Source organism: Rhinopithecus bieti, unplaced genomic scaffold (genome assembly GCF_001698545.2).
Source record: "Rhinopithecus bieti isolate Rb0 unplaced genomic scaffold, ASM169854v2 scaffold_26569, whole genome shotgun sequence".
Classification (NCBI taxonomy): domain Eukaryota; kingdom Metazoa; phylum Chordata; class Mammalia; order Primates; family Cercopithecidae; genus Rhinopithecus; species Rhinopithecus bieti.
In genome coordinates, this window is record NW_016811895.1 from 275,206 (window position 1) to 294,224 (window position 19,019).

General features: G+C 45.7%; 1 protein-coding gene across 1 annotated transcript in view; it reads right to left on the reverse strand.

Annotated features, from left to right (window-relative positions):
• CLCN1 (chloride voltage-gated channel 1) overlaps positions 1-19,019 on the reverse strand; it is a 39,619-nt gene that overhangs the window by 15,893 nt on the left and 4,707 nt on the right. The window contains 10 exon segments of the mRNA XM_017895278.1: positions 6,308-6,457; positions 6,722-6,806; positions 7,568-7,669; positions 7,904-7,988; positions 8,291-8,416; positions 15,158-15,236; positions 16,266-16,343; positions 17,803-17,936; positions 18,158-18,286; positions 18,833-18,964. Of these exon segments, the coding sequence (XP_017750767.1) occupies positions 6,308-6,457; positions 6,722-6,806; positions 7,568-7,669; positions 7,904-7,988; positions 8,291-8,416; positions 15,158-15,236; positions 16,266-16,343; positions 17,803-17,936; positions 18,158-18,286; positions 18,833-18,964 (1,100 nt within the window).

Genomic DNA, 19,019 nt, shown 5'->3' on the forward strand with positions numbered 1-19,019 from the left:
TGCAGTACTATGATCTCGGCTCACTGCAACCTCTGCTTCCAAGTTCCAAGCTATTTTCCTGCCTCAGCCTCCCGAGTAGCTGGGACTATAGGTGCATGCCACCACGCCCAGCTAATTTTTTGTATTTTTAGTAGAAATGGGGTTTTGCTATGTTGACCAAGCTGGTCTTGAACTCCTGACCTCAGGCAATCTGCCTGCCTCTGCCTCCCAAAGTGCTGGGATTACAGGTGTGAGTCACTGCGCCCGGCCGAGGAGCTCCAGTTCTAAGTGTCAGACATTTATAGTCTGAGTGACTTATCTGGTCATTCATAGAACCATCTATATGGTGAAACTCACAGTAGAACCCGGAGAGAAGACTTACTTGCCTGAGCCACTTGCTTTAATCATCAGATCACCTTAAACAAGGATCAAAATTTAGATCTGTCCTGGCTATATACTGGAAGGGTAAATTGAGAAAGCTTGATAAGTCAGCCAATGTAAAGGAAAAAAAATCTCTAACGCCAACTTTGTAAGCTAGAACTCCAATAGAAATTGAGACAATTTTACAAAAAGCAATATGTACATTTTGAGGCAAAGAGTACAAAAGAATTGGCTGGGCGCGGTGTCTCACACCTGTAATCCCAGCACTTTGGGAGGCCGAGGTGGGTAGATCACAAAGTCAGGAGCTCGAGACCATTCTGGCTAACACGGCGAAACCCAGTCTCTACTAAAAATACGAAAAAAAAAAAAAAATTAGCCGGGCGTGGTGGCGGGCACCTGCAGTCCCAGCTACTCGGGAGACTGAGGCAGGGGAATGGCATGAACCCAGGAGGCGGGGCTTGCAATGAGCTGAGATCTTGCCACTGTACTCCAGCCTGGGTGATGAGTGAGACTCTGTCTCAACAACAAAAAAAAAGAGTACAAAAGAATTGAGAAATAGAATGGAAAAAAGGCTAGTTGTTGAACTTTTTAAATATCTGTAAAAGAAATAAAAGTATGAGACGTAATATGTAAGCAAAGCAACAAGTTTATATAGCCCTTCCAAAATAAGTAAACCAATTTCAGAAAACGATCTCAAACTTGTTAGGTATAAGAGGGCAGCTAAAGTTCAGACAAACTGCCAAGGTGAAAGTATTCACAATTTTAGAGCTGTGCGCAATTGCACTGTAAGCTAATGAGAAATATATTTCTTAATTTTCAGAACCTTAGAAAGAAAGAACTTCCCCCATCCAGGGCTGACCTCAGGAAGCAGCGACAAAGACTCAGAGAAAGTCTCGTCCCAGAAGCTCTGAGATGAGGCAAAACACACACTCCTTCATGTCAGAATATGACTATTCAAAACAGTTGAGAACTATAAAAATAAATGGGCAAAATGAAGAGAATAGACACTGAGAATCCCCTGAGGACAGAGGGTACATCATGTCCTTTCTGCCTTCTCTCCGCACTGGCGCACAGTGCTCAGTAAATGTAGGAAGGATGTAGCTAGGTGAGTAGGTAGAAAGGAAGGAAGGAAAGAACAAAGATGGGCTGAACAAATAGTATTCATGCAAAGGAGGAAAAGCTTCTCAGAGCTAATACTTGCTAAAACACTAAAGAGTAATGCTCATCCAAGGGAACCTGTTTTAAAATGCAGATGACCAGACCCCACTGGAAGCTACCACATCAGATTGTCTGCAGATAGGGCTGTAGGCACTTGTAATTTAAGCTTCTTAGGTGATTCTGACATTTAACAGTTGGATACCCCTTGAACTATCCTGTACCATCTCTTTGAAATAAGTACATAAGAGCCATAAGAGATTTTTGTAGGCTCAGGTTAATCTGAAAGCTCTAGCAATTCATATAACAGGTGACCAATAGGTCTGTTTCAGAGGATGCACTTTAGATTACCCTCCAAGATATGTGTAAGAACAGTATTAAGATCAGAGGACATTGAAGTTATTAACTCCTGTAGTAAGGATGTTGACACATGAGATTAGCAAACTTTTTTAGCTATTGGCACGTGAAAGAAAAGATCCAGAAGTAATGTGAAACACAAATAACTCCCAAGACGTTCTTCTTTCTTTCTCTTTCTTTTCTTTTTTCTCTTCTCTTCTCTTCTTTTCTTTCTCTCTCCTTCCTTCCTTCCTTCCTTCCTTCCTTCCTTCCTTCCTTCCTTCCTTCCTTCCCTCGCTCCTCCTTCCCTCCCTTCCTCCTTCCTTCCTTCTTTCCTTCCTTCCTTCCCTTTTTTCCTTCTCTTCTTTTTTTTTTTGACAGAGTCATTACTCTCTCACCCAGGCTGGAGTGCAATGGTTGTGTCAGCTCACTGCCACCTCTGACTCCTGCATTCAAGCAATTTCCTGCTTCAGCCTCCCAAGTAGCTGGGATTCCAGGCACCTGCCCCCGCCCAGGCAATTTTTTGTATTTTTAGTAGAGACGGGCGGTTTTGCCATTGTTGGCCAGGTGGTCTCAAAGGTCTGACCTCAGGTGATCTGGCCCTGGCCCTGACCTCCCAAAGCTGCTGCGGATGACAATCAGCTTTTTTTTTTTTTTTTTTTTTTTTTTTCCAGATCTAGACCTACAGAACTCCCACATTTGAAATACTCAACTCAGGGAACTGGAAACTGGAAACCCATTATTTGGACCCTTCATTAGAAGGAGTGAAATGATGATTTCACCTCGGGGGAGAATGAAATGAAAGGGGTGAAAAGAAATTACAGAGCCTCAGGCCTGTGCAGGAGACTTAGTGGTACAGGTAACAATGTTGACTTACTAAGCCGAACTGAGGATTGGAATGGTATTCTACTCATTGGTTAAAGCTCTTCTCTTGATGTATAAGTGTAATGACGTTTCCATGTCATGAGATTTGAGGAATATGGAAGCTTCCCTTCATTATATTATAAAACACCTGAATTGGCCAGGCGCGGGTGGCTCACACCTGTAATCCCGCACTTTGGGAGGCCAAGGCGGCGCGGATCTCATGAGGTCAGGAGATCGAGACCATTACTGGTCAACATGGTGAAACCTGTCTCTAACTAAAAATACAAAAAATTAGCGGCGGCCGCCGGCGGTGGCTCAAGCCTGTAATCCAGACACTTTGGGAGGCGAGACGGGTGGATGCGAGGTCGGACGATCGACAGCCATCCTGCTAACACGGCCTGAACCCCGTCTGACTTACTAAAAAATCAAAAACTAGCCGGGGCGAGTGTGCGGGCGCCTGTAGTCCCAGCTACTCAGGGGCTGAGGCAGGAAGGAATGGGCCGTGAACCCGGGAGGCGGAGCTTGCGTGAGCCGAGATCGCGCCCCTGCACTCCAGCCTGGGCGCAGAGCCGAGACTCCGTCTCAAAAAAAAAAAAAACAAAAAAAAAAAAAAAATTAGCCGGGCGAGGTGGCAGGCACCTGTAGTCACAGCTACTCGGGAGACTAAAGCAGGAGAATGGTGTGAACCCGGGAGGCGGAGCTTGCAGTGAGCCGGGATCGCGCCACTGCCCTCCAACCTGGGAGACAGAGCAAGACTCCATCTCAAAAAAAAAAAAAAAAAACCAGCTGAATTGAGAATATTACCTGCCTGTACAGATGCTGCCAGAAGACCACATAGACTACATTTCAAATTAGACACTGGAAAAACTGTTTCAGTCATGTTTATATTTTAATTTAGCTACGTATCCTACCTAGCTAAAAAATAAGAGTATGGTTATTGTGTTCAATGACAGTGAAAATGCTGGGAAGTGGTGATAACCAGGGAATATCATAGATTTGTAGCAGTGAATGGTTTTATGCTTATAAGTATTATAGGATATTATAGGCCGGCTGCAAACTGTTGGGCTTGAAATATAGTCCAGGAAGTATACGTTTCTTTTCCTGATACATGTATGATGTAACATTATCAAGGATATAATCTAGTGAGAAATTAATAAAAGTGGCATACAGTTGAGTCCTCTATATCATCTAAGTAGATTTCTCCCAATAAGCTTGAATTTGTGAAGTGGAATCCAGACACATACTTAGGAATCTGGGGAGCTGGGATGAGGTTTAGGGGAAATGTTGAAAAATATACAGTATTTTGTTTCTACAGAACTTTTCAAAATCTTGATCTTTTAAAGGTACATATGATGCCAATGTTGCCATATAGCTCAGTCTAGAGAAATCTCAGAAAAATACAGTTATAATCATTGGACTACCATCCAATTCTGAGATCCACCAACATTTGTACTTGGTTACTGTAGGTGGGTTTGTGTATTCAACAACTAATTATAGGAGGTTGGGATTTATAAAGTAGAGAAGATGAACTCTATAATGAAAGTCTAAAAATCAAATCCCTAACAAGACACTGATAATTTCTTTTATGATAAAAAAGGAAAATCTTTTGAAGAAAGACATTTTAAAGGGATTAAATTAATAAAGTGGATTTGCAAAATATGAATGCTATAGACCCAACTAAACCACCTAAAGTGGAATAGGGAAGATCATTTGCAAATGCAGTTTCTAGAAACCCTGGGAATATGTTACAGAGTTGAAATCCGGTGTTTCAAATATCTGCCGTCTCTAGTCATAACATCACTGGAAAGTACATTAAATAAACAGCAAAAAATAGAAGAACATTTCAAAATATTTTGAATTTTTTTTCTGTTGCAGGCATAAGATTAGCTAAAGGTTAATGATGAAATATTATGTACTTGGCACATAGTAAATGCTTAACAACATTTATTGAACAAATGAATACACGAACTCACTGTAGCTATTGCAATATAAATATAACTTACTGACTCATATCCTGGGAAAACATAGATTTATAAAAGGTATCATAAATAAGTTAACAGCAGGGTATTCAAAAGCTTGAAAGTTCAGTATGGACAGACTTATAAATGAGAACTCTAATATACAGAGGAAAGTGTTGTGGTATTTAGACAAGACATACTATTAGTAAAAAGATAATCACCACAAAAGAAAAAAAAGGCAATCAACTTTTTTTTTTTTTTTTTTTTCTTGAGACGGAGTCTTGCCCTTGTCACCCAGGCTGGAGTGCAATGGCACAATCTTGGTTCACTGCAACCTCCACCTCCTGGGTTCAAGCAATTCTCCTGCCTCAGCCTCATGACTAACTGGGATTCCAGGCATACGCCACAACACCTGGCTAATTTTGTATTTTTAGTAGAGACAGGGTTTCACCATGTTGGTCAGGCTGGTCTCGAACTCCTGACCTCAGATGATCCACCTGTCTCGGCCTCCCAAAAGTGCTGGGATTACAGGCGTGAGCCACTGCGCCCAGCAAGCAATCAGCAATTGTAATAGATGTCACAACCAGGGGTAGAAATAAAAATATCTTATTACAAGGCAGTAATTGAGAAGTCTATAAATACATAATCCTTGATGGGCAGATATGAAAAAAAAGTGATGTAAAAGAGATCATCTTTTATTGCCCAGTTGAAGCCAGAAGAATATGGTTTGGGAATGGCAAAATCCTCACAGCTTCATCACCTAAATAGAGAATAATAACATTTATAAAAATTATGTGTAGTCACTAATACAATTAATTTAAATATTTTATCCCTTTTGAAGCTCTACAAAAGAGATTATCGACAAGCCTGGGGAAAAAAGATGCTCAAATCACCTAAAAATGGATCATCAGATACATGGAGAATGAAGTAATTATCTAATAAGTGGGGGGATTTGTTTAATTAATCCAAGGCTTTTACAGTTATTTGTAATGCTTAACTCTATCTTGTACTTTTTTACTTGGCTATTGTGATGGCTTAGTAATTTAACAAGAAGAACAATTAGAAGGGTTAGATAACTGCCAAACAACACTGAGTTGATGTGAATAGAGCAATTAACTCAGATACTCGTTTACTTCTACAGCAACTTACTACTCTATAATTTTTTTTTTTTTTTTTTTTTTTTTTTTTTTTTTGAGACAGAATCATGCTCTGTCACCCAGGCTGGAGTGCAATAGCACAATGTCGGCTCACTGCAACCTCCACTTCCCGGGTTCAAACGATTCTCCTGCGTCAGTCTCCCGAGTAGCTGGGATTACAGGTGTGTGCCACCATGCCCAGCTATTTTTTTTTTTTTTTTTTGAATTTTTGGTAGAGATGGGGCTTCACTATGTTGGCTGGGTTGGTTTTGAACTCCTGGCATCAAGTGATCCGCCTGCCTCAGCCTGCCAAAGTAGTGGGATTACAGGCGTGAGCCACCATGTCTGGCCAACTCTATGGTTTTCAAATGACTTATTTTTAGGTTGGATGAAGACCAAATGAAGTTCTACCCCTTCCTACCCTATGCAAACCCTGGATTCCTAGATGGAAAACAGATAGAGCTAAGTTTAGGGTGTTGCTAGTGTCAGGAGCAGTACCTTCATGACGAAGAAGAGAAAGATGATGATGACAACGTTGACGCGGGGGTGAATCCACACAGCTGACTGGCCCAGGCTCTCAGGATCACCTGCATGTTTCACCCATGTATTGTTGTCAAACAAAGTACTGATGGCTTCACGGGGCATCAGCTGGGAGAGGAAGAAGCAGAAGGGGTGGGTTCTCCAGGGATCTCCTGTGCTTCCTTTTTTAGAGAACTTATTCCCTAGCTTCATTATTCAAGGGTCTCTTTTGCCCTTTTCTCAGGGAGAATCTCAAAAGTCTATCCTTGCACAAAACTACTTATACTCTGAAGCCTGAGGGATGTCTGTGCTGTTTCCTCTTTCCCATGCGGCCCCAGTAACCTAGTCATGTGCTCAGTGACCCGATCCCACCTCAGCTCCCCAAGAGCTGACCTCTCCGGCCATGAATTGACCCATTCCTGGTGGGAAGGTGAATGAGGCAATGACAAAGGTAACAATTCCAGGATACAGCAGGCGGCTGAAAAAGAAACAGAGTTAACCCCCACAATTCAGCCAACTCACAGTAAATACCATACTGAACGTCGGCAAGCTGAAGCTTCCTGTCCTCCACTGTAGTCTCGTTTATTTAACCGAAATTCTCTTCACACACACAAAAAATTTGAGGCTGAGTGTGGTGGCTCATACCTGTAATCCCAGCACTTTGGGAGGCCAAGGTGGGCAGATCACCTGAGGTCACAAGTTCAAGACCAACCTAGCCAACATGGTGAAACCCCGTCTCTATTAAAAATACAAAAATTGACCAGGCGCGGTGGCACATGCCTGTAATCCCAGCACTTTGGGAGGCCAAGGAGGGTAGATCACCTGAGGTCACAAGTTCGAGACCAGCCTGGCCAACATGGTGAAATCCCATCTCTACTAAAAATACAAAAATTACCTGGGTGTGTTGGCCCACGCCTGTAATCCCAACTACTCAGGAGGCTGAGGCATGAGAATCGTTTGAACCCAGGAGGCAGAGGTTACAGTGAGCTGAGATCGCACCACTGCACTCCAGCCTGGGTGATGGAGTGAGACTCTGTCTCAAAAAACAAAAATAAAACAAAAATCATCTTTAAATGGGAGACCACACAATTCACCCCCTAACCACAGTATCAGGGCTTCCTTATATTTTAATGCAAGCCACCCAGAGGCATTTAATACCTTTCCCAAAGATAAAAAGGGAGGAACTCTTGGAGAAACCAGAAAGTAAATGGGTAGGGCAAAAGAAGGGCAGTGACTCACTGCTTAGCAAGAAACTGGCTGAGGGCCTTATGATTTCGGACACCGAGCATGACTTGGCGATGCAGATACACAAATACAGCTCCCAGGAGCCCACAGCAAATCCTGAGGGTGTAATTTATAGAGTTGGAATCTTACAGACATGAAATCCTCATCTCTTGGACATGACTACTGCAGGGAAACAAATAGCAGGCTTCCGTCTTTCCTATCGGCCCACATCCCCCCAGCAATGTACTCTATCTGTGCCAACCCCACCTTCTTTCTGGCTTGGGTCCCTTCCAATCTACAGCCTCACCCCACACCCTGCTCACCACACACAGAGCAGGTAACCCCACTGACCCGATGGCAGCAAAAGCTGGTAGTTCCTTCAGGTCAAAGGGGAAATCCATTCGGAAATTGGTTCTGAACAGAGCGGTGATGGTGACTGTAGGATGGAAAGGCCAGGATTATGGTGGGAGCTACGTAGAAACCCAACAGGGAAACAGAGGTGGGCAGTTTTCAGGATTAATTCCTTCCTTCCTCCAATCCCAGTTTCTCCTCTTGAATGTATTTTCCCTTTTTCTACGCACACCCCTCCATGGATATACTCTCCCACTCCATGACCGGTGTCTTTGTCATGATCCCGCCCATTAATCCTTTTCTGAACTGCCCCACAGAGTTTTCCTCTGCACCTCATTCCCAGTCTTTCTATTTCACACAGCCTCCACCCCAGGCCTGCTTGGTTACCAGCATCCTTGTTCCACACTGCCAGCACTCGGAACACGAAGGCGCTGAACGTGGCTGCAAAGAATCCTCGCCAGTAGTTCCGAACAGCAAAGTAGGTGGAGGTGACCTCGATGCTAAATAGCACTCCTGCAGGGGCACAGAAGTGTGATTGGGGGCAGACAGCAGTGAAAGGGCTCCCCCACACTCCCCGCTCCTTGGACCTAAGGAGCTTTTGCTGAAACATGAATCTGGGAGGAAGCAGTAGTGGAAAGTAATGATCTCTTGGATTCCCATGCTCAAAACCACACAACTGATCAGGCTAGGAGTTTTTTATTTTTATTTTTATTTCAGACAAGGGATGGGTTCAACAAGACATAGAGAAGGTTGAAAATGAATGGGCCTTCAACTTCCAAAACATGAGGATCAAGTGTCCATGACCTCTGCATCCCTTAGAATGTAGGGTTGAATGGGGTTCACAACTGTCAGATATCCACAGGGACTAAAAGGTGGTTGAAAAAAATCTGCAGAAAAGTTAAAAGAGAGAAAGTTCCAGAGCAGGTCCTCAGTAGAGTTGCCAAGCAGAGCTCAGGATTTACAGGGATGCTCCTTAACACCCTCCTCTGGACTTTCCTACCGCTCTACATATACCATGTACCCTGGGGCAACCTTATAAGGAAGACAGAACAAAAATAGAAGGGGACTTTGCAGGAGCTGACAATTCTCGATAGTTCAAGAAAAGAAGGTAGAGGAGTCATACAAATAATAATAATAATAATAATAATAATAATAATAATAATAAACTAATACTAGGCCGGACGCAGTGGCTTATGTCTGTAATCCCAGCACTTTGGGAGGCCGAGGCGGGCAGATCACCTGAGGTCGGGAGTTCGAGACCAGCCTGACCCACATGGAGAAACTCCATCTCTACTAAAAATACAAAATTGGCAGGTTGTGGTGGCGCATGCCTGTAATTCCAGCTACTCGGGAAGGCTAAGGCAGGAGAATCGCTTGAACCTGGGAGGCGGAGGTTGCGGTGAGCCGAGATGGCGCCATTCCACTCCAGCCTGGGCAACAAGAGCAAAACTCTGTCTCAAAACAAACAAACAAACAAAAACAAAAATGACAACCAAAAAAACGAATACTAAAACCTGACTTAAAAGGACCAACGCAAGGGGAAAAACCAAGAGCCTAGAAGAAGATAAAAACAATCATGCTTAAGAAAAGTGGGTGAGGCAAAAGGAAAGCTAAGTAGTAGTTCTAAGTAGTACTGTTTCTGAGCGTAGGTGCTGGAGCAGAAATTGAGGGGGTAGATCTACAGAAAAAGAACAAGGGTTGGTAGAGACAAAGTAAGGAATGCGAGTGAGGGCATAAAAAGCAACACTCAAGAAAGGCAAAGAAAAAAAATCTTTCAGCATATTAAGAATAAGGGGGGTGGACTTTAATCTGATGCAAAGTAAAAATTGATGACAAAATTATCTAAAACCTGGCTAAGCCTCATCTTTATCAAAACGAGGAAAAGAACCAGGGAAATGCAACCATGCACATAATTGGATGAATGGAGATGAGGCTTGACCTCAGGAAACCTTGAACTAGGCCAGTTTGTCGCCTTTCTCTCCATGAGTGAACGCCCTCTTCAGGCAGCATCTCACATCCTAGTAATTTTCTTCTCCCTGTGCTATACTCAAAAGTCACATCTCTTGAATCCCCCAGACCACCACCTTCTCTTCTATAGGTGACAGTCGACTAGTTACATCAGGTCATTTGCTCCAATGGGAGGGTGGCCTAATGGTTACATCAGGTCATTTGCACCAGGGGGAGGGTGGCCTAATGGTTACTCCCGAATACAGCAGCTGCTGCAGTTTGGCAGAGGATTTCCAGTGGTCAGTCCCAACTCCCCTTCCCTGGGAAGCCATCCTCAATCCTCCTCTTCAGGTCAAAACCATCTGTCCTTCAGCCTGCGCTCTCAGAATTTTGGGTTACTATAGCACTACCACTTTCAGATCCAGATATTTGTTTACATTTCTGAGATCCCCTAGGATTGAAAATTCCTTGGAGGCCGGGTGCGGTGGCTCACGCCTGTAATCTCAGCACTTTGGGAGTCCGAGGCGGGTAAATCATGAAGTCAGGAGTTCGAGACCAGCCTGGCCAACATGGTGAAACCCCATCTCTACTAGAAATACAAAAATTAGTCAGGTGCGGTGGCAGGCGCCTATAATCCCAGCTACTTGGGAGGCTGAGGCAGAATAATTGCTTGAACCCGGGAGCCGTAGGTTGTAGTGAGCCATGATCGCGCCACTATACCCCAGCCTGGGTGACAGAGCAAGACTCCATATTGAAAAAAAAAGAAAAGAAAATTCCTTGGAAACCAGCACCTAGTATGGTGTCTGGTGCATAATCAAGGCTGAATGTCTATTCTAGGGATGAGCAGGGGAGGAGAGGAAAGGACAGGATGAGGATAAAAGAGAGCAGAAGTGAACAGAATTTCAGGAAACAGAGCAAGGCAATGGACAATGTGGGGCAGACAGAGCTCCGTCAATCACCCCTTCTGCCCTGCTCTTCACATCACATCAGGTAAGCAGCTACCTCTGGGGCCTAAAAGGAGGATTTGACACAGCAGGAATCAGGTAGAGTGTCTCTCTCCTTTTCTATACCAGTAACAAAAGCAGTCAGCTTTGATTTGCCTGGGTGTAAACTATCCAACTGATGAATATTTTACAACAAGTTTTTTGAAATCCTGGGCTAGGTTTTCTTTCCCATGACGTGGTTCTGGGACACTTTCCCTAGCAGTCTGTCACTGTATGCTCTGGAATGAGAGCTAATTTTAATATTAGCCTGAGCCAAACATAAAATGTGCAGTTAAAAGGAAACAAAGCATTAAAAACAAAAACAGCTTTTGGAAACTCTCTGCTCAGGTTCTGGAACATTGCTCTCTTCTCCCACCCTGGATTCCCTCTCTACCTTCTCTGCTGCTCCTGTGCCTCTGCCCAACCCCAGCCTTTGTCCTTGGTCTCCTACTCCTCCTATTCACAAACACACTTTCTCTCTCAATTTCATGTATGCTCGTGCCATCACCTACACCTATATGCTGCTGATTAGCAAAGCTATGTTCCTGAGCTTCAGACTCGTCAACCCTGCTGCAAAAATGGTATCACCTAGATATGTCACAGGAACATCAAACTGAACACACTCAGAGTGAAATGTATCAGCTAGCTCCTCCCACCAGATCTGTTTCACTTCCCATATACCCAATCTGGTTACTAACACCACTATCCACCCAATCGCCCTTGTAGGAAAGCTGGGTGTTAGCCTAGATCCCTCCTCTCTTTTACCCCACACAAAATTAATCACCAAGATGCCAGGCACAGTGGCCCATGCCTGTAACCCCAGCACTTTGGGAGGCCGAGGTGGGTGGATCACTTGAGGCCGGGAGTTTGAGACCAGCCTGGCCGACATGGAAAAACCCCGCTTCTACTAAAAAAAAAATACAAAAATTAGCCAGGCATAGTGGCATGCGCATGTAGTCCCAGCTACTGGGAGGCTGAGGTGGGAGAATTGCTTGAACTCAGGAGACACAAGTTGCAGTGAGCCAAGATTGCACCACTGCATTCCAGCCTGGGCCAGAGAGCAAGACCCTCTCTCAAAAAGAAAAAATAAAATTAATCACCAGGTTGTATCAATTTTACTTTTTGTCATTCTTCTCTTTCTCTTCTGCCTCTGTCCAATGCAGTCTCTTATTACACAGCATCAGGACTATGACAATCATCTTCTTGTTAATCTTGGATTAATCCTGTTAATCCTCAGGCCGATTTTGTCCTGCACACATCTGACAAAGGGATCGGGTGGACACTCAAAGCTGGCCATGTCACTTCCTTGTGCACAAGTCTTTCATGGCTTTAATTCACCCATGACAGCATTTCCCAAAGTCAGGTCTGTGAGATACTACAAATCCCACGAGACAGGGTTCTGTGGGAAATGCTGCATTAGAGCCACATTTTGGATATTCCCAATGCATGTCACCATATCAAATGTTCTGGCAACTTTTTCTTTTTCTTTTCCTTTTCTTTTTTTCTTTTGAGATGGAGTCTCACTCTGTTGCCTAGGCTGGAGTACAGTGGTGCAATCTCAGCTCACTACAACCTCTGCCTCCCAGGTTCAAGCAATTATTCTGCCTTGGCTTCCCGAGTAGCAGAGACTACAGGTACCTGCCACCACGCCCAGCTAATTTTTGTATTATTAATAGAGGTGGGGTTTCACCATATTGGCCAGGCTGTTCTTGAACTCCTGACCTTGTGATTCGCCCACCTCGGCCTCCCAAAGTGCTGGCATTACGGGCATGAGCCACAGTGCCTGGCCACTGATAACTTTTCTAGTTTCAAAAAGAACTGTCTCTCTAACCAAGCACTTTCCAACTGATTTATAGAACCATTTTTACACATTAGATCTACAAAACCATGAAACACATTTATGCAAATCCTAGTCTAGAGAATAAATTCCATATTCTTATACATAGCCATGAGGGTCTCCATAATTCAGTCCCCCTTTACTTGTCCAGACTCATTTGCTATTATTCCTTCCTCTGTATCCCCTGGTAATACGCAGCTACTACCCCCATCTTGACTTTGCAATGCTGGTTCCTCTGTCCAGAATACCCTGCCCCCACCATCCTCCTTGCCAGTCCTACTTATTATTCAAGCCTCATATCAAACACCACCTCTTTTGTGACACTTCATGGGCTCTCATAGGCAGGTTAGCCTAAGGTTCCCACTGCACTTTGCCCCAGCTGCCATTGGGCCACTTTTTCGAGTGGGCTATGACAATAGGTTTGCCTGCCTGCCCAGCCTCTCAACCAGGAGCACCCTGAGTGTGCAAGATCCAGCACAGGGCCTGGCACAGAATGGGAGCAAGATGCTTGTCATTCTAGCAGAATGCTGAATTCTATTTATTTCATTAGTGTAAGAAATTAAGAGCTGACTCCATAATGAATACATCATTTCGATACTAATTTTCCTTTCAGAATTATTCGGTATTCATTTTAAAAAATCAAGTAATGGGCCAGGCACGGTGGCTCACACCTGTAATCCCAGCACTTTGGGAGGCCAAGCTGGGTGGGTCACTTGAGGTCAGGAGTTTGAGAGCAGCCTGGCCAACATGGTGAAACCCCGTCTCTACTAAAAATACAAAAAATTAGCCGGGTGTGATGGTGCGGGCCTGTAATCCTAGCTACTGCGGAGACTGAGGCATGAGAATTGCTTGAACCTCGGAGGCAGAGCTTGCAGTGAGCCAGGCTGGAGTACAGTGGCACCATCCTGGCTCACTGCAAGCTCACTTGCTCTCTTTAGAGCAAGACTCCATCTAAACAAACAAACAAACAAACAACAACCCAAAAAAACTAGGAATGCCACCTGCAAATACCTTTGTCATTTACAAACAGCCTAAACACAGCACCTTAATTTTTAAGTTCTTAACAATTTCTTGTGTCAACAACAATGCTTTATCTGTGAATTTTTTCTTCCCTTTTCTACCACAATGGTTTCAGAACTGTTGCCTGTAACTTCTCTATGATCTTTACCTCTCCCATACTTGACACAGGTCCAAGAAGAACCTTTCTGATTCTTCTCAGAAATTCCAATGTTATGAGGAAAATGCAAATTCTCTTCACATTAAGAGAATCTGGCTGATTGAAACGAAACAACAAGAGTCTCCCAGTCTAAAAATATTCTTCAGACCTCCTGGATTTGAAAGGCTAAAGAGTAAATAAAGGTGAAAGTGGGTACAAATGTAAGTGTGAACAGTTAACATGTGCAAAAATCCAAATACACTATCCTCCACTGACAAGGATTAGTGATTTTAATGAGTAGAGCTGAGGACAGAAATGTAAACAGGATGCTAGCTGGTATGCTTGCTAACTTGGGCTCCTAAGTCTGTGCTTTGCCACAGTGTTTGCATAAGTTAGATCATGCATTTGCATTAACTTTAAACTCTTCTCCATTTATCATTCCTGCGCCAAGTCATTTTAGTTCCCTGGAAGACTCTATGAAAAGATTGCTTAACATTTCCATAACTGAAAAGAAATCTCTAACAGTGGGTCTTTTAAGAAGCAAATGCCCTTCCTGCAATTTTGTTTCTTCACATATCTACTTAGTGTCCTTTTTATCATCAATGAATCCAATGAATGACCTGTATAATTCTGCCCTGCTAATCTAGCTATAATTGATTTTGATGAGTCAATACACAGATACGACTGCTTTCTCCGACTACATTCATTTGTTAATCATCCATGATAAGGAAAATAATCTGAGAAATCACTATTTGCCTTATACTTGGAGAAAGAGCTAAACTTAACTTTAAATTGCTATCAAGGGACATTTATCCTTTGAAACTCTCCTAACTATTCCTCACTAAAAGCTTACCATTAATCTAAATAAGGTCTACCTGAATTCCCATGCAATTAGTAAAGCACAACAAAATGGAGGTCTTTCCCTTGAAGGAGGAAGTTCATAGAGTTCCCCGTTAGAGATGTCATCAGCATAGGGCAAAAACATCCAGCAATACAAACAGGTTTTAAAATAATTAAGGGAGCCACGGAGACTGCCTTGGCTTTAATTCCCAGCTTGGACCTTACTAACAGAATGAACTTGCTCAAGTCACTCTCCCTCTCTGTAATTCAGTTCTCTCCTCTTCCTCCTCTGGAATATCAGTCTCATATGGCTTTGGCCAGGAGTAAAAGTAAGTGCTTAGAACGTTGCCTGGCACATAGCAAACGCTTACTAAAAGTCAGCTATTCTTGTAAATAACCTGGTAATACCAGCACTTATGGATACTGATTGAAACTGTTTTGGGAGTCAGGCCAGGCAAGATGATTGATGGGGGAGGGGGCCAATCACTTGCCTCCAAGTGGTGTCCCAAAACAACAGCCGACTCCCACAGCACAGCCCACCGTCAGGATATCAGAGTAGTAGTATGGCTGCTACTAGGGGAGAGACAGACAGAAAGACAGGTGGAAGAGAGGGAGGTGGGCAGGCAGAGGACAGGAAAACAAGCAGGGATGGGGAATAAGGCAGAATGAGAGGCCTAAGTCACAAGGAGTCCTTGTGGTCCCATGTCCCCTATGATTCCCAGGCCAAGAGAAACTCAGTGAGTTTGGCAAAAAGGAATTAACCTCATAGCACAGCACCAAAATGAAATAGAAAGTAGAAAATGAAATAAAAGTTAGGCAAATATATGCCAGGCATGTAAATCAACAAATGATAAGCAGAAAAGAGACAGCAAGAACTCCAGAAAGCAGTACTAATAAATCCTGCACCAAACAGCAAGCAGCCTCAAAAGAATACACAGCCCTTTGGTGAAAAAATACAGGTATCTGGATCCTAGAGGCTGTGATCCACAGTCATTCTCTGGATGCCCACTCCAAAGCTTGTGGCAGCCACCCAAAACCCCCTTCTAAGTCTTGCTTAGGCAATCGGGATAGGGAGGAAGTGCAACTTGCCTCCAACACGGGCTGCAAAGCAGCATCCCACGCCCACCGCACAGGCCGACACCAGGAGGTCAAGCTGCCCAGGCACGGTCTGCAACAGAGAAGCACGCGGGACAAGGGGGTGGAGGGGTGGGGCAGGTGGGGCGTATGTAAGAGGTGGGGTGAGGGATTGGGAGCTACAAGGGAAGGGAGAGCACAAGAGGGAAACATGGAGGGAAACTGACACAGAGGGGGTGGTATGGACTAGCAGGGAGAGCATGGGAGCAGACCACAGGCCAGACCTCCATGTGGGGGCACAGGTCAAAGAGGGATGGGCATTCAGAGGACAGGCACAGGCTAAACAGAGGCATTATGTGGCTAGGGTAGGCAGACAGGGGGACGAGGAAGGGAGCGTGGATTAGTGCGATGCTCCTTCAGCACCACAGCCAGCCCAGAGCAGAGGCAGCTCTCCCAACACCTTGGACACACAACCAGACTCCTTCTACCACCGGGCCCCTGCTCATTTCATTGTCTCAACCTTACCTCATATACCCCACAGAACACAGACATGAACTTGCTGAGGACAGCAGCACAGATGCTGGCAATGTGGACGAAGGGGCCCTGGGGGAGGGGGAGCAAGGGGGCAGAGGTCAGAGGCCAGATGGAGGCTCTGCAGCACTCACTGGACTAATAATCCTTACTCCAGGCACTGTGCCAGGGGCTGGAAATACAGGAGTTACACTGAGGTCCCGTCCTCACGAGGCCTCATCCCAGGGAGGAGGAAGAGGAGAAACCAGTGTGTTTCTCCTCTCCAGAGAGCAAGGGTGGCGGAGGGTGGGAGGGCACGTGTTTAGAGGAAAGAACCTGAGGGGCCTCCCTCAAGTAGAGCTTTGAATGATAGGCGGGAGGGATCCACGCAGATGTCAGGCGGAAGAATGTTCCAGGCTGGGAAAACAGCACACAGGGGCCCTGAGGGGCCCAGGGCAGAGTGACTGAGGGATAGATAGGAAACCTGTGAGCCAAACACAGGCAAGCAGGGGCAGAGGCCTGGAGAGAGGAGCAGCCGGAGTTCACGGTCTCGAAGGCCATGTAAGAAGCTCCGATTAGGCCAGGATGTGGTGGTGCATACCTGTAATCCCAGCACTTTGCAAGGCCAAGGCGGGCGGTCACCTGAGGTCAGGAGTTCGAGACCAGCCTGACCAATATGGTGAAACCCTATCTCTACTAAAAATACAAAAATTAGCCAGATGTGGTGGTATGTGCCTGTAGTCCCAGCTACTCGGGAGGCTGAGGCGGGAGAATCGCTTGAACCTGGGAGGTGGAGGTTGCAGTGAGCCGAGATCGTACCACTGCATTTCAGCTTGGGCAAGCGAGCTAGACACTGTCTCAACAACAACAACAAAAAAACTTTCAATTTTATTTTAAGAGGCATGGAAAACCTGAAGAAGTTTTTGACCAGGGGTCAGATGAGGCTGATCCCATTTTTAAAAGATGCCTCTGGCTGCTGGGTGGAATATGGCAGTAGGGGCAAAGGTGCACACCAGCAGAGAACGGAAGGAGGCTGCACCCTACTGAGCAACCTTGAAAATAGCACAGCCTCGTTCTCAGTCCTGGTTTTCTCAGATTCAAGCAAAGGAATTGGTCTGGATGATCTCTAAGACAGTGTTCTCAACCAGGGGAGATTTTGTCCCCCAGGGTCCATATGGCAATGTCTGAGGACATGCTGGTGTCACAACTGGGGGATGCTGCTGGGCATCTAGGAAGGGTCAGAGGCCAGCAGTGCTGCCAAGTCCCTTCCACTGCACAGAACAGCCTCCCCACGGCATAGAGTTTTCCAGCCCCAAGCGTCAGGGGTGTCTAGGCTGAGAGCCCGCTCCAAGCTCCCCAGGCTGTGCGGTTTTTGTCATTGGACCCCAGGTGGAGGACCTTCCAAAGCATTTCCCCTTCCTAGTGTCCCCTGGCCCTGGCCTTGGTCCTGTCCCTCTGATCCTCTTCCACTCCCAGAGCTCCCTCTAGAGTTGGTGCCACCCTGGCTCCTGAGGGCCCTTCCCAGCTCTTGCTTCTGTCATGCCAGGCCTACCTCTTTCCCCACAGGAATGCCACTGCCCAGGCCTGCAGTCAGGGCGACAACCTTGGCCACAAAGGCTTTTATCGTGAGGTATTCCTTCAGGACAACCCCACGAAGTATTGTCTTCATTTCAGGGATTCCAGAGCCTAAAAGCATTGAAAGATTATGTGCAGAGTCAAGGTGGAGGTTAAAAGGGAGATGAATGTCCAGAATATGGGAATGGGAATTGGAGAGGGCTGAAGAGGCAGTGGTGGGGAGAGTGGGGCCAGGCAGCACAGGACTGTGGGTGGGGCTGGATGATGGGGGAGACAGACAGGGCCCCTCTCAGGCCACCCAGCTCAGGCTGAGTCTGGTGGCAAGTTCTCACCAACAGCCTGGGGAGAGATGAGGTGGCAGAAGAGGGCGCTGAAGAGGATGAGGACGAGTGGGAAGGTGACCCAGACCAGGAACTGCAGAGGAAGGCTGGGCCGCATCTGCGCGAAGGACCACTTGTAGGCTGCGGAGACACATGCCTGGGGTTAGGCAGCACGTGGCTGAGCAGCTGTGTCCACAGTACCAGGAAGTGTACCCGGCGTGTTCTCAGGCCACGCTCCTTCTGTGTGCCCCTCCCAAGATGGTGCTGCTCTCATTTGACACATGGGAAGCCTGAGTTATGGGAGGTGACGTGGCCTGTTCCAGTTGGTAGTTGGTGGCTGTGTCACGAATCCCACTGGAGTACCGGGGCTGGAGGACTGGGTGTGACCAACCACCCGGTGTGCCCAGAACCAAGGGCTTCCTGGGATTCAGGATGTTCAGTGCTGAAACTGGGAAAGTCCCTGGGAAACTGGGGCAAGTTGGTTACCCTGTTAGAGGGGCATCCACTGCTTGGGTGGCAGTGAGTGGAGGGGCGTAAGAAGGGGAGCAGGGCTAGGTCTGGTCTTTTCTGGGCCTAGAGTCCCACCTGATCCCTCTCTGTGCAACATTCGCTTCCCATAACACACCCTGCTTACCCTAGGTAGAAACTCCAGAAACAGCTGTGGGCAAAGGTCCAGGTTAAACCTACCCTGAAGGCTTTTGGCACTGACGTAGTCCATGCTCCAGCTGACCAGAGCCATCAGCAGTCCTAGAAGCACCAGAAAGATCCAGTCTTCCCCCAACTTTCTTCTCACCACCTGTCCCAGGCGGCGGACACAATCTAGGAAGAGATGAGGGGGGGAAAAAAAAAAAAAATATATATATAATAAAAAAAA